The sequence below is a fragment of the Macaca thibetana genome, chromosome 11 (genome assembly GCF_024542745.1).
Source record: "Macaca thibetana thibetana isolate TM-01 chromosome 11, ASM2454274v1, whole genome shotgun sequence".
Lineage (NCBI taxonomy): Eukaryota > Metazoa > Chordata > Mammalia > Primates > Cercopithecidae > Macaca > Macaca thibetana.
Window position 1 is genome coordinate 109,302,347 of NC_065588.1, and position 15,116 is coordinate 109,317,462.

The 15,116-nt window shown below is 53.9% G+C and overlaps 3 protein-coding genes across 7 annotated transcripts in view; 2 read left to right on the top strand and 1 right to left on the bottom strand.

Moving 5' to 3' along the window:
- The window catches only part of DTX1 (deltex E3 ubiquitin ligase 1), a 41,526-nt gene extending 34,676 nt beyond the window's left edge, over window positions 1-6,850 (top strand). The window contains exons 4-10 of the mRNA XM_050749730.1: window positions 1,989-2,050; window positions 2,364-2,525; window positions 2,837-2,898; window positions 3,580-3,738; window positions 3,832-3,993; window positions 4,116-4,205; window positions 5,542-6,850. Of these exons, the coding sequence (XP_050605687.1) occupies window positions 1,989-2,050; window positions 2,364-2,525; window positions 2,837-2,898; window positions 3,580-3,738; window positions 3,832-3,993; window positions 4,116-4,205; window positions 5,542-5,766 (922 nt within the window). The 3' untranslated portion in view covers window positions 5,767-6,850. The remainder of the gene's footprint in view (window positions 1-1,988; window positions 2,051-2,363; window positions 2,526-2,836; window positions 2,899-3,579; window positions 3,739-3,831; window positions 3,994-4,115; window positions 4,206-5,541) is intronic.
- The window catches only part of CFAP73 (cilia and flagella associated protein 73), a 198,874-nt gene that overhangs the window by 132,870 nt on the left and 50,888 nt on the right, over window positions 1-15,116 (top strand). The window lies entirely within an intron of this gene.
- The window catches only part of RASAL1 (RAS protein activator like 1), a 37,085-nt gene continuing 30,082 nt past the window's right edge, over window positions 8,114-15,116 (bottom strand). For 3 of the 5 annotated variants that reach the window (XM_050749678.1, XM_050749680.1, XM_050749676.1), the window contains 5 exons: window positions 14,465-14,637; window positions 12,698-13,058; window positions 10,778-10,898; window positions 9,465-9,517; window positions 8,114-8,907 (listed from right to left, as the gene is read on the bottom strand). In XM_050749678.1, coding sequence (XP_050605635.1) covers window positions 8,768-8,907; window positions 9,465-9,517; window positions 10,778-10,898; window positions 12,698-13,058; window positions 14,465-14,637 — 848 coding nt within the window. In that variant the 3' untranslated portion in view covers window positions 8,114-8,767. The remainder of the gene's footprint in view (window positions 8,908-9,464; window positions 9,518-10,777; window positions 10,899-12,697; window positions 13,059-14,464; window positions 14,638-15,116) is intronic. The other 2 variants (XM_050749681.1, XM_050749677.1) reach the window with 1 other exon arrangement.

Genomic DNA, 15,116 nt, shown 5'->3' on the forward strand with positions numbered 1-15,116 from the left:
TGTCCATGGAGTGTCCTTCCAGGGGAGAGCTGTGTGTGCTTCTGTGTGTATTTGTATGTCCCCATGTGTGCATGAGTCTCTGTAGGTGTGGGGAGGTGTTCCCTGGAATATGTGAGTGTGTGTATATCTTAATCCATGTATGTTCGTGGGGGGTGTGCCCTGAAGTGTGCCTGTGTGTGTCCATGTATGTGTGCAGGGTGTGCATTCCCTGGTGTGTGCAGTGCATTCCCCAAGTAGACAGATGGGGAGGGAGGCTCCCTGATATGTGTGTCTGTGTGTGTGCATGTATCTGTGGTATACGTCCTGGGTTGTGTGTGTTTGTGTGTCTGTGTACTTAAACATGTGTGTGTAATGTGTCCCGGGGGGTATGATAAGTCTGTGTGATCTTCTCCACATCTGTGTGTATATCTGGATCTGTGGATCTGTGTGGATGGTGTGTGCCCTGGGTGTATATGTCTGTGTGTCTGCACCCACTGCAGCAGTACCCAAGCCTGCCAAGGGCACCATTTGCTTGAAGATGCTTTCTGGTGCCAACTGTGCCTGCCAAGGACAGGTGACCAGACAGCATTGGACAGGCTGTGACCTGAACAGGCATGTCAAGAGCCAAGGCGGCTGCTGCAGCTCCTTCTCCAGCTGTCACTGCTCCCAGCCCTTCCTGTCCCCTCTCATGGCACATCCCCCAAGGCCTTCAGGCTGCCCCCTGGATTTCAGAACACCCCTCTTCATCAGAACGTATCCAGCCAGGGTTCCATGCCCATCAACAGCAAGACACCAGTTTCCCTGCATAAACAAGTGCTGAAGCCAGGAGGACTCAGGCAGATACACCGTACCATCACCGCAAGCTCTCCTTTAGTCCTCCCAACGACTCTATAAGTGAGGTGTTAATACGCCTGTGTTACAGATAAGGTAACTGAGGATCAAGAAGTTAAATGACTTGTTCAATGTCACTACAGCAGTTTTGTGGTTTCCTCTCTAAGATGGAGAGAAGTTACACCAGGACTTAGTGCCTGAGAAGCAGACAGGTGAAATTACTCGGCCAGGATTGCACAGCTGACAGTGATGATACCAATGGCTGTGCTCTTAGTATCTGTTAGGTACCAGGAACTGTGCTTGGCCCTTGACACATATAATTTCACGGAATTCTCACAGCAGTCAAAAAAAAAAAAAGGTACCATATTATCCCCATTTTACAGACCACCCCTTACAAGAGATGAGATTGACATGCTGTGTGGCGCCCAACTCATTAGTGGTTGCACTGAGATATGAAAGCAGCTCTGACTGACTCCAACAGCCAAAGCTCTTTTGAGGGCCAGGGGAAGAGTCAGGATACCTTTTCCTAGGGGCTCTTCATTTGAAGAGAGGATAGTACCTTGTCACGGAAACTGACATCAGTAAATATTCCAGAAGAGAAAAAAAACGTCATCACCAAATGCTTTTGAAAACCTGAATTTATCATTGTTAATGATATGTTCTTATGCAGGGCTTGTCAGAGCCTTTAATATGCTCAGATATGTTGTGAATTTCAGAGAGGGAGACAGTGACGTGTTCCTAACTTACTTGACTCCTGAATCCTTCTTTCCTGGAACATTTTATGGAGATTAATAATGCTACATCTAACAAGTTTTGAGAGATGCTAAAATAGTTACAACACTAGTAGTTGGGTTTCAGGCACAGCGGCCAATGAAAGGAGCCCTCAGAGCCAAAGCGCCCTCTCGAGGGAGGAGCCGGCTGTAGGGTAAGGAGGGGTCTGCACTAAAGTCTTAAGGGTGCATCCCACTGGAACCTGGGCCGAGGTCCTGGCCACCCCCGCCCCATAATAGGATGTCAGAGTAGAAAGAGAGTTTCCTGGAGGTCACTGCAGTTGGCAGAGAGAGGTACAAAGAGGCCAGGGTGTGTGCCCAGGAGCCAGAGACAGAAGGCAAGCCAGGTCCCCTGACGTGGTGTCGGGGACTGGAGTCCAGCAGCGGCGTCTCCTCTTCTCCCCGCAGGGTCCCCGCGCTCCCGGTGAAGAACTTGAATGGTACTGGGCCAGTCCATCCGGCCCTGGCAGGTGAGGTCTGGCCCGGGGCGGGAAAGAAGGGCGGGGCCCACTAGGAGGCAGCCCCCCTGTCACCCGGTGACCCCGCCCCCGAGATGGGCCGGCGGGCGTGGCCCAGAGGAAACGCTCCTTCCACTGGGCCCAGGACACGGGGTGGGCGTGGCCCGCAGAAGGCCCTTCAGGGACCTTCAAGGGGCTGAGCGGGTGTGGCCCAAGAGTGCAACCCTCCCACCCACAGGAGGGCCCAGGGATTCCCAGGGCCAATGGTCGGGGGTCTGGGCGAGGATGGCGCCCCGCCCTCTGACTGCGCCCCCCCGACCCCTAGGGATGACCGGGATACTGCTGTGCGCGGCCGGGCTGCCCGTGTGCCTGACGCGGGCCCCCAAGCCCATCCTGCACCCGCCGCCAGTGAGCAAGAGCGACGTGAAGCCCGTGCCCGGCGTGCCCGGGGTGTGCCGCAAGACCAAGAAGAAGCACCTTAAAAAGAGTACGCTCTCCGCCCCCTGCCTCACACGAGATGAACCCCACTAAGCCTTGACCACAACTGTGTGACCTCTGGTCTCCGACTTATTCTTAGCATTTACGACCTCATCTCCATTGCCTGATCTCAGCTCCCTTTGCCTGGCCCCATCTTTCACCAGTTCCTGTTACAGCTAACCTCCAGCAACCCCTGACTTCTGACCCTGACCAACCCTTTCCACCCTGACCCCTGCCCTCTGACCCCTGACCCAGTTCTGAGCCAAGCCTTCAGGGACAGACTCTGGGTACCCTCAAACCCACCCCGCTGTGTCCTTGCAGGTAAGAATCCCGAGGATGTGGTTCGAAGATACATGCAGAAGGTGAAAAATCCACCTGATGAGGTGAGGAGGGGGTGAGGGGGTGGGGGGGCAGGGGGGAGGGCCCTGGCATGGAGGGGGCAGGAACCCTCACCCCTCCTCCTGGGTTCTGGGTGATACAGAGCTCCTCTAGTTTGTTCCTTTCTTCACTTTCTTTATGAGGTTTTTTTGATAAATAGAAATGCTTACGTTTAATGGACTCACATTTATCCATCTTTTGATGATTGAGTTTTTGTGTCATTTTCACCCATATTTTCCACTAAATGTTTTTAAGTTTTGTTTTTGATAGTTAAGCCCTTAATTCACCTGGGGAGTGGTGAGGGAGCCATCTTCCTCTGTGATGTATCAGAATTCAATATATGGGAAGGGGCTGGGCGCAGTGGCTCATTCTGTAGTCCCAGCTATGATGGAGGCTGAGGCAGGAGGATCTCCTGAGCCCGGGAGTTCGACTCTGCAGTGAGCTATGATTGCACTGCTGCGCTTCAGCCTGGGCAACAGAGCCTGTCTCTTAATAAAAAATAAAAATGAAGAAGAAAAGAAAAGAAACCAATGTATGGGGCAGAGGGTGTGTCCTGTCTCCCTTTGCCAAATGGGCGCCAGAGAGAGTGTGGTCTGCTGCCCATGGTGACCCGCCGAGGGGCAGTGCTGACCCAGTAGGTGCCCTGCCCTTCCCAGTCCTCAGTCTCCCCTGCTGCCCACCTGCAGGACTGCACCATCTGCATGGAGCGGCTGGTCACAGCGTCAGGCTACGAGGGCGTGCTTCGGCACAAGGGCGTGCGGCCTGAGCTCGTGGGCCGCCTGGGCCGCTGCGGCCACATGTACCACCTGCTGTGCCTCGTGGCCATGTACTCCAATGGCAACAAGGTGGGTTGGGCAGGACAGTGGCTGGGGAGTGGGCAGGGAACGGAGTGGGGTTGGGGGGCCACTGGGAACTCACTGCCAGCCTCCCCTGCCCAGGATGGCAGCCTGCAGTGCCCCACCTGCAAGGCCATCTACGGGGAGAAGACGGGTACGCAGCCGCCTGGGAAGATGGAGTTCCACCTCATCCCCCACTCGCTGCCTGGCTTCCCTGACACCCAGACCATCCGCATCGTCTACGACATCCCCACAGGCATCCAGGTGGACTCCCATTCTGCCTCTCTGGCCCCCAGCCCCCACTCCCCTCCGACTCCTCCAGACGCTCCTCTGCCCTGCCACCACCTGTTCATGGTCTAAATCCCTGCTACTGTCCCTCCCTGCAGGGCCCTGAGCACCCCAACCCCGGAAAGAAGTTCACCGCAAGAGGATTCCCTCGCCACTGCTATCTACCCAACAATGAGAAAGGCCGGAAGGTGGGTGCCCAGTCGTGAGGGCATGGGAGATAGGCGCAGGCAGGGGCTCCAGCAACCACTGGCCTGGGCCTGTGGTCCCCATCATTCCCAATCCCTGCTCTCACATTCCTCCCCAAAGCAGCACCGCAACAGCAGCGACCATGGCCACCGGCTTCACACATCTTACCTCCTTTCCCCAGCCGCTGAGGTCAAGATCCTGACCCCATTTTATAGACAAAGATGCAAAGCTTCAGAGAGGGCAAGTCACTTGACCGTGGTCACACAGAAACTAAGTGACAGAGCTCGGATTTGAGCCCAGGCAGTCTAAGCTCTCACCATCACCCTACAGACTGTCTGATTTGACTTTCTGCTTTTCAAGAGCACCAAGAAATCCAGATTTTCATGGGAAATCTCTAGGCTTTTGAATGTTAGTAACTAATTTACAAGTTGCTCTTTAATATAGTGTGGAGTCCAAACTAAATAGAGCAGAGAGCTGCCAGATGCTTTCTTCACCCCAGAAAAAAAACAGGCAGGGCTGGGTGCGGTGGCTCATGCCTCTAATCCCAGCACTTTGGGAGACCAAGGCGGGTGGATCACAAGATCAGGAGTTTGAGACCAGCCTGGCCAACATGGTGAAACCCCATCTCTACTAAAAATACGAAAATCCGGGAGTGGTGAAGTGCACCTGTAGTCCCAGCTACCGGGGAGGATGAGGCAGGAGAATTGCTTGAACTCAGGAGGCAGAGGTTGCAGTGAGCCGAGATCACCCCACCGCACTCTAGCCTGGGTGACAGAGCAAGACTCCATCACACACAGAAAAGAAAGAAACAGGCAGGCCAAGCACAGTGGGGCACACCTGTAATCCCTGCACTTGGGGAGGCTGAGGTGGGAGGCCAGGAGTTTGAGACTAATCTGGGCAATATAGTGAGACTCTGTCTCTCCAAAAAGTTTGTAATTTTAGCTGGGCTTGGTGGTGCCTACCTGTAGTCCCAGCTACTCGGGAGGCTGATGTGGGATGATTGCTGGAGCCCAGGAGTTCGAGGCTGCAGTGAGCTCTGGTGGCACTACTGCACTCCAGCCTGGGCAACACAGCAAGATTCTGTCCCCCCCGCAAAAAAAAAAAAAAAAAAAAGGAAAGGAAAGACAAAACAAACAAATAACTTGGAAAGAGCTTTTACTGGCAGTTCAGGAAATACAAATATAAAGGAAATGGCAAAGTCGGCAGTACGTAGTCAGTGCCAATGGATGAAACCATAAGGTAGCCATGATGTGGCAGGGGAGGGAGGGAGGCTGAGGCTGCTGGGCTGGAAGCTGCCTGTGGCCTCCGCCCAGCCCCACCGTGTCCCTGTCCCCCCAGGTGCTGCGGCTGCTCATCACGGCCTGGGAAAGAAGACTCATCTTCACCATCGGCACCTCCAACACCACGGGCGAGTCGGACACCGTGGTGTGGAACGAGATCCACCATAAGACCGAGTTTGGATCCAACCTCACGGGCCACGGCTACCCGGACGCTAGCTACCTAGACAACGTGCTGGCCGAGCTCACAGCCCAGGGTGTATCCGAGGCTGCAGCCAAGGCCTGAGGCCCAAGGCTGCCCACCTTCCCTCCTGCTTTGCCCCTGGTCCGGCAAATGCCTCCTTCGCCAGGTGTGTCCTGGTGGCCCAGGTTCAGGGCTGGGGAGGAGCCTGCGGAAGGAGCCGCAGCCATTCGGGGGACCTGCCTGGTGGCAGCTGGGATGAAGAGAGATGGCATGTCAGGCTGGCTCCGAATCATAGCTCCCTGAGAGGGCCGTGCAGAGAGTACTAGAAACCTCCCTACCAAAAAGACAGAGACCCGCCCCCTCACACACACACACACGTCCTGTTGAACTCATGCACGCACACCCACGTGCCTCTACTTGCCCCCAGGCTGGAAGAGAAGCGACAGAAAGACCCCATGACCCCCCCATGTGGATCCCCATCTGTGTCTCAGTTGCATCTGTACAGCCTTGTCTGCAAACTGGAGGATGCAGGGCAAGCCCTTAGGGGCCTGCCAGGGCTCGGGGGGCAAACAGGGACTTGGGAAACTCAGTGTACCCCCGATGCCTCACCCATTCCATGTCATCACCCATGTCTGCCACCCACTGATTGGGCAATGGTGGGCCCATGGGGTGGAAGCCCCCAGATGACTGGGCAGTTCTACAAAAGAATGGCCAGTGCAAGCGGGGACTAGAGGGTCCTGATTTTGTGTTTGTCCCTCTTCATCTCTCTGGACTCTGATCTCCTTCTCCCTTCCCATCTCCAGGCCTTCTGTCTGTCCCAGATAAAGGCACTGTTCTCCCATCCTCCCTGTCCCATCCTCTCCACCTAATCGCTCCCAATTTTGAGAGCCAAAGGCTGGCGCTTCTGACTTCAGGAGCGAGAGGAGGAGGCCTAGTTTGGGCCCATGTATTTTAAAGCAGAGTGGACAGCAGAGAGTCAATTTCCCTTTCGTTGGGAGTGGGCAGTGGGGTGGCTAATCGTCTCCGGCCAACCAGGGGCCCGTTGCCCAGGCAACTCACCAGCTCTGCCTCTGCTGATTGGCTGCCACGGTGGGAGTCAGCCAAGATTTAAAGGTATGCCAGCGATTGCTCTTTTCAAAACCTACCAGTCCCACTGTGGGTGGAGAAATAAATGGTCTTTCTCCTCCTCGCCTGGTCTTTTCCTGCCAAGAGAGGGGTGGGTGGCTCTGTTCCTGGGGGCTGCAGTCAGCCCCATTGGGGAGTGATGGCTTGCAAGAGAATGGCAACTTCAGGGTCATTGCCTCGGGCCGGAAGGGGTGGGGGCAGTGGAGCAGTGACAGACCCTCCTAGTCCAAGTTTCCAAGAATGCAAAGGTGAAAGTACCTTTCTCTTTCACAAGAGCACGAGGCAATGCACACATCTGCTCCCTGGCACAATGACAAGAGACAAGAAACAAGGAACTCGGGCGGAGAACTGGGAGCCTCGGGGAGAATACGGAGGAGCTGGGAGACACTGTGATCAGCTCATCAGGATCTCGGAGCTCATCAGGACCCTGTCCTTGGGGAGGAGGGTCAGGTTCTAACTAGGGAAAGACAGGGATGGACCCCAGCCTTAAGTCAGCCTCTCTGCAACATGCCAGGACGCCCCTGCAGCTCTGGTGATGCTGCGGCTTCGGGCAACCCCTGCTGGCCAGCCTTGAGATAGCGCCGTGTCTTTCCTGGTCTACTTGATCCCCTGCCAGGTAGGCTTTGGTTTCTGTCCCACCCCCTAGTGACACAACACCGGAAATGAGTCCTTGGAGGCCCTTCCAGTTCTGCCAGTCACGTGTTCCCAAACATTTGTACTCCATGGTTCATTCTCAGACAAAACCTCAACCCAAACCCTGGCATATAAAATTGCAAGCCAGGCACTGTGACTCACGCCTGTAATCCCAGCAACTAAGGAGGCCGAGGCAGGAGGCTCATTTGATGCCAGGAGCTTGAGACCAGCCTGGGCAACATAGCGAGACCCCTCATCTCTACAAAAATTTAAAAATTGGCCAGGCATAATGGCTTGCACCTGTAGTCGCAGCTGCTCTGGAGGCTGACGTGGGAGGATCGCTGAAGCCCAGAAGTTTGAGGCTGCAGTGATCTATGATCATGCCACTGTACTGCAGCCTGGGCAACAGAGTGAGACCCCGGACTCTAAAAATAAGATAAAATAAAATTGCCCACTCCCCAAGCCTATGGTCCTCAAAGCTGATGCTCATCCAAATGACCTAAGGAATCTGTTAAATAACCCTGATTCTTGCCCTCATATACCTTCAGATTCTGAGTCAGTAGCTGGCTGGGCCTCAGAAATCTGCATTTCTAGCAGACATTCCAGCGGGTAGTCTTTGGCCCACAGTCACAGAAAGCCCTCCCTGGCTCCTGAACAACCTCATTGGAATCCAGTTTGAAAACCACACATCTAGACTTTCCCTCCTCTTTTTATACAGGGTAATCTGAGCCCCAAAGAGAGACAAAGAGCCTGGCCCAAGGTCTCCCAGGCTCCAAGGGTCTGAGTGTGGCACACTGGACCCCCACCCAGCCTTGGTTCTTCCTGAGGGTACCTGATTCTGGAAGCTTATGGTTGGGGTCCTAGGCCAAGGGCAGGGTACAGAAGAATCAGCGAGGTTATAGGGATTAGCAGACACAAAAACAGGAAGGAATGAGCCCATTTAGTGCCTATCTGGGGCAACAACATCACATGGGCTTCAGGAATTCAGGTCCAGCTGTATCCAGCAGCTCAGAGCCAGGCTGGCCTCCTTGGTATGGATAGAGGCCAGTTTGGTGAAGCAGAAACCCCGGTCTCAGTCAAATAAGTCAGATTCCTTATCCTATCCACTCCAGTCTGAATCAACCCAGAGAGCGAGATTCGCTCAGTGCAAGGCTAGCCCCTGCCAAAGGGCTTCCATGCCCTGAGTTCTGGACTCAAGGCACACAGGACGAGGTACGTCTCTGGGAGCCTCCAAACCACAGAATCAAAGAGGTACAAGGAGACAGGAGATTCCTGGGGCAGGATGCGCTGAGGAGAGGGTCCCCCACCTCCTTGCTCCTCCTTTCGGGCTAGCTGTGGCATTTCCTCAGGGGCCAAGTGGGCCCAGGGCCACCTTCTCTCGCTCTTGCTGCTGGAACTCCTCATGGGCACGATCCAGGTCTGCGAGCACCTCCAGCAGGCGGGCGGCTGCTGCTCTTTGCCGGGCCAGGACCTCAGGACAGGCCCCTAGGAGGGAGACAAGAGGCCACAGGGGCTCAGCCAGTCCAAGGCAGGCTGCTGTAACCCGGACCCGATGGTTTCTCACGCTGCAGATGTGCCTTGTGCCCTGAGAACCCTAAAATCCTTGAGAGTCCCCACACACAGCCCTGTGGCCTGAGGATGGACTGGAAACACAGGAGACAGTGGGGAAGCGCCTGTGAGGAAAAAAGGACCTCCTTAACCCCTTAGCTTACTGGTTTTTTTTGGTGGGGCGGGGTAGAGTCTTGCTGTGTTCCCCAGGGTGGAGTTCAGTGGCATGATCTCAGTTCATTGCAACCTCCTCCTCCTGGGTTCAAGCAATTCCCACGTCTCAGTCACCCCAGTAGCTGGGATTACAGGTGTGCACCACCACACCCGGCTAATTTTTAAATTTTTAGTAGAGACAGGGTTTCACCATGTTGGCCAGGCTGATCTCGAACTCCAGACCTCAAGTGATCCACCCACCTCGGCCTCCCAAAGTGCTGGGATTACAGGTTTGAGCCACCGCGCCCAGCCTTTACATTCTGTGGTACAGGAGCCCTTACCTGTGTCTGCCTCCAGAGCTGTATCCATATTAGAATCCTCCAGTAATTTCAGCCTAGAAGGTGAAAGGGAGAAAGACAAGTCTGGTCCCTGATTCCCAATCCTGATTCCTACCCCAGAAATTCTCTGAGAAATTAGTTTTCCTGAATCATCACCATCACCATCTACCATTGTCATCATCATCATCATCATCATCATCTACACAGCAAACATTTCTAGAGTGTCAGATACTATTCTAAACCTTGTACATGTATTAACTCATTTAATTGTCATGACAAACTCATATGAGGTAGGTATTTAGTATTAGCTCCATTATACAGATGATCACTGAGACACAGAGAGGTTAGGTAGCTTGTCTAAGGTCACACCGCATCAGTATCGTCATCATTACCACTTATTGAAAGCTAACTATGTGGCCAGGCACCTACAAAGTGCTCCACCTGTATTAGCTCATCTGATCCTCAGGACAACCCACGAGGTTACCACCATTATTATTCCCCTTTTCCAGACGAGGAAACTGAAGTACAGAGAAGTTAAGCAACTTTTTTAAGATCACACAGCCTGGTTGGGTGCAGTGGCTCATGCCTGTAATCCCTGCATTTTGGGAGGGCAAAGGCAAGACAAGTGGATCACTTGAAGTCAGGAATTCGAGACTAGCCTGGCCAACATGGTGAAACCCCATCTCTACTAAAAATACAAAAACTAGTCAGGCGTGGTGGCAGGTGCCTGTAATCCTGGCTACATGGGAGGCTGAAGCAGGAGAATCGCTTGAACCCGGGAGGCAGAGGTTGCAGTGAGCCAAGATCATGCCACTGCACTCCAGCCTGGGCAACAGAGCAAGACTCTGTCTAAATAAATGTATAATTTTTTTTTTAAAAGATCACACAGCTAGTAAGTGGCTGGGTCAGGATTGGAACCCAGGCAGGTCAGCTTCAGAACCCACTCTATAATGAGTTGGGACAAATCTCTGTCACCGAATAACAGTGATAGCGATCCTCATGCCAGGAAGGGGAAGAGATCTATCCAAGGTCATTTAGCAAGTGCAGGGGGCCAGGATTTTATGTGAATTGTGCCAGGGTCTCTGGAGCCCCAGGTATTAAAAGATCCCAAGACCCAGTTCTGTATGAGGGACCCCTCCGAGGATGCTTCCCAAGCCTTGACTGTGTAGACACCCAGTCCCCACCCTGGGCCAGGCCCCCAGGGAAGATCTACCAATGCACACGGAAAGAATGAATAAATGAACACAGCAAGGCCACGGTGGGGGGCTGGCTCGGCTGGTCATAGGAGGTGAAGTGGGATGGGTGGGGGCACCCACCTGAGCTGGTCCCGCCCCAGGAGCAGCTGCCGATACACCGTCTGGGCCTCAGCATCGGGATCCAATGGGTCACTCCAGTCCCCCAGGGTGACAGCTGAGTGTGTACGGCTGCAGCCGGCAGCTGAGGGGACACAGCTTCATTCATCAGTAACGCCCCCTCCCCTTCCAGAAGCCTCCACAACCAGGCTGTCGCCAAGCCGTGCTCCTTCATCTAAAATCCCTCGTCAAACCTACTATTTCTAGGCCACACGGGGTGGCTCACACCTGTAATCTCAGCACTTTTGGAGACTGAGATGGGAGGATCACTCGAGCCCAAGAGTTCGAGACCAGCCTGGGCAACATAGTGAGACCTCATCTCTACAAATAATTTAAAAATTACCCTTGGGTCCGGAGCAGTGGCTCACGCCTGTAATCTCAGCACTTTGGGAGGCCAAGGTGGGTGGATCACTAGAGGTCAAGAGTTTCAGACCAGCCTGGCCAGCATGGTGAAACCCCGTCTCTACTAAAACTACAAAAATTAGCCAGGCATGGTGGCTCATGCCTGTAATCTCAGCTACTTGGGAGGCTGAGGCAGGAGAATTGCTTGAACCTGGGAGGCACAGATTGCAGTGAGCTAAGATTGCACCACTACATTCCAGCCTGGGCAAAAGGGTGAGACTGTCTCAAAAAAAAAAAAAAAAAATTAGCCTCACATGGCGGCACATGTTTGTGGTCCCAGCTGCTTGGGAGGCTGAGGTGAGAGGACTGCTTGAACCCAGGAGTTTGAGGCTGCAGGGAGCCGTGATTGCACCACTGCACTCCAGCCTGGGCAACAGAGAGAGGTTCTGTCTCAAAAACAAAAATTAAAAAACCCACTACTTCCTTTGAATCTTACATCCTCCACTCTCATCCAGCCCCACTTCTGCTCCCTAGACTTTTGCAGTAGCCTTGCCTCTCCCAGTACTCCTCTCTCATTCTAGGCTCTAGTCACAAAGACCTTTTTCCAACCGTCAGCCTACCTTGTCCCAACCTCCAGGCCTTTGCTCATGACACCTGCAACACTTCCTTAGCCCCAGCTCCCAGTTCTGTCTCCAGCGTCGCTGCTTAACTTCTGCTCTACTCAGGTCGCATTTAAGCAGCACCTCCTCCAGGAAGCCCTCCTTGAGTCCCCATCCTGAGGCTGTGTCAGAGGCATCCACTGGAATCTCAAAAGCCTCATGTTGGCACTTATAACATTGTATTAACAAAAGGCCGGGCACGGTGGCTCACACCTGTAATCCCAACACTTTGGGAGGCTGAGGTGGGCTTATCACCTGAGATCAGGAGATTGAGACCAGCCTGGCCAACATGGTGAAATACAAAATTACAAAATACAAAATACAAAAATAAAAAATACAAAAATAGCTACTACTAAAATACAAAATTAGCTAGGTGCAGTGGCACCTAAAAATACAAAATTAGCTAGGTGCAGTGGCATGCACCTATAAACCCAGCTACTCAGGAGGCTGAGGCAGGAGAATCACTTGAACCCGGGAGGCAGAGGTTGCAGTGAGCTGAGATTGTGCCCTCCAGCCTTTGCAACTGAGTGAGACTCTGTCTCAAAAAAAAAAAAGAAAAAAAAATTTGGGTTATGCACTCATCTTCCTTGAGAACAAGCTCATGATGTTTGGGCGCCACTGGATGCTGGCACCTAGTGAGTAGAAATAACACCTTGCATGCGCCAAGCAGCGTCCTATGCTCTTTGTGTAAATCAAGTCATTTAATTATCACAACTCCATGAGAAAGGCACTGTTATCAACCTTATTTCACAGTTGAGGAGACTGAGGCATAGAGAGGTTGAGTAACTTGCCCAAGGTTGCACAGCCAGCCCAGGCGGAAGTGGGACACCCACTGATTGACGGGTAGGGCCGGCAGAGCCTGCATTCCACGCTGCCCCCTCACCTGAGCGCTCAGCCTGGAGGCAGCAGGTCCAGCGCGCGCTGCGGAAGGCACCAGGGTGGCAGGCGGCCAGCTTGTCCGGGTTGGGGGCGCTGGCCTTGCGCAAGGCCGAGAGCCACTGGTTGAGCTCGTTCACATTCTGCAGCGGGTGGGAGGCGATCAGGGGGCGGGTGGGAACCGAGGGACGCCCCACCCCCACCCGCTCCCCATCGCGACGGGGTCTCACCTTGCACTGGACGTAGGTGGTGTGCAGCGCCCCCGCGCCGTCCTGCGTCACCACCTGCATCACGTGGGGCAGTTGGAAGGCGCCCTCGTCTACGCGCTCCACGGCGCGGATGTGCGACACGGGGATGGAGTGGCGGGTCTGGGGAAGAGGATTGTTGCTACAGGATGGGCTGGGGGCTAGGGCCGGGGTGGGGACAGCTTCCGTCTGGTTGTGTGCAGCAGGTGGAGTGGGTTCCCAGAGGCGGGACATTCAACCCTGTAAGTCTGTGCTCTGTGTGCTTGTCCATCCATCCATGTGAACTGTTGGGTGAGTCCTGCTCTATCCTTTTTGTTTTGTTTTTTTGTTTTGTTTTGTTTTGTTTTGTTTTTAAACAGAGTCTCGCTCTGCCGCCCAGGCTGGAATGCAGTGGCACCATCTAGGCTCACTGCTACCTCTGCCTCCCGGATTCAAGCTATTCTCCTGCCTCAGCCTCCCAAGTGGCTGGGATTACAGGTGTGCACCACCACGCCAGGCTAATTTTTTTGTATTTTTAGTAGAGATGGGGTTTCACCATGTTGGCCAGGCTGGTCTCGAACCCCTGGCCTCAAGTGATCCGCCCACCTCGGCCTCCCAAAGTGCTGGGATTACAGGCGTGAGCCATCATGCCCAGCCACCTGTCTAAGTGACAACTTCTCTGGGGATCCGTTTCCTTGTTAATAATAGCTACCACTTCTATGGTGCTTGGGACTTTACATTGATCAACTTATTTAATTATCACAACAAACTTCTGAGGTTGGTTCTGTTATTCCCTCCAACCTGCAGATGAGAAAACTGAGGTGCAAGAAGATAGATGACCCTTCCAAGGTCACTCATCGGTTGGACCCAAAATTGGAACCCAGAGAATTGACCCCTGGAATCTCCTTTCTCCTGATAAAATAGAAACAGTAAGTGTGGACTCCCTTCCCAGCATTAGCTGTCATCATCTACTGGTGTGCACATAGCTCCCCATTCAGGAGACTCCAGCACATGTCTCGGGGCATTCTAGTCACAAACGCCAGCCCCACAAGGGCAAGATTTTCACCTGTCTTGTTCACTCCTGTATCTCTAGTGCTTAGGACACTGACACATAATAGGCTCAATGTTTGCTGAATGAGTGAACGAGTGAATGAATGCTTGGATGAATGTGCCTGAACATCTACACACGTTCCTAGTGGACACATTCAATGTTATGAGTCTGTCTAGCACGTGCCCTAGATCCGGGTGGGAGCATTGGAGAGCAGTTCAGCATCGTCCCTGTCCTGTGTGCCTCCACATCTGGGAGGCATATCCCTGCCACCGCATGTGCACATTCTGAAGGATGTGTGATGGTGCCTGTCCATGTCCTGTGCCCACATTGGCCTGAACTTGTGAGCAGAGCCTGTCCTGAGAGTTTGTCATTGTTAAGTTGTTATGGCACCTTGGGGCCTTGCCCCACTGTGGGCCTCAGTTTCCCCTTGTGTACAAAGAGGCAGCATCCTGAAAAAGGCCACCCCTGGCAAGCCCTCCATTGTGGACGGGAGCCCCACCTGCCACTCAGGACTCTTGGAGAAGGAGAGGGTCTCCCCGCTGAGCCAGACGTAGCGCTTCTTGAAGGCAAAGCGCGTGGCCAGGCCGGCGGGCTCCTCCTTGCGCTTCAGCAGATAGCCTTCTCGAACAATGGCCGAGGGCGGGAACAGGGCCCGGGCTGGGACACCAGCTTCTGGGAAATGGGAGAAGAGAGGTGGTGGACAGTGAGCCCTCCCTATCCAGGCTTACCTTACTCCACTAGCATGCCCAGGGAGGACCTCAGTGGATGGGCATGGTTCTCTGCTCCCCTAGAGGTGGGAGGATGAGCGCGATGACTTCAGACTCCACTCCTTCAATAGGGAATGCAATCATGGAGGCCGGGAGGAGGGGGTGGGCAAAGTAGCCCTTAAAGACCTCTCTCCAACCAGAGAAATCTGCAGACAGTGTGCAGGCAGCCAGCAGGGGTAGCCACACCCTATGGGGCCCCACCCAGGCAATGTCCTGCATCTAACCACACTCAGGGAGCCAGGACACAGCCCCGCCACCCCACCCCAGCACCACAGGGACCCCACCATGCCACAACCAGGCTGTACGTTCTGACAGGTTGCTCCAACGGGACTGGGATCCAACTAGGTCACGATCTGAGCCCCACATTATGGTATGGACTCAACC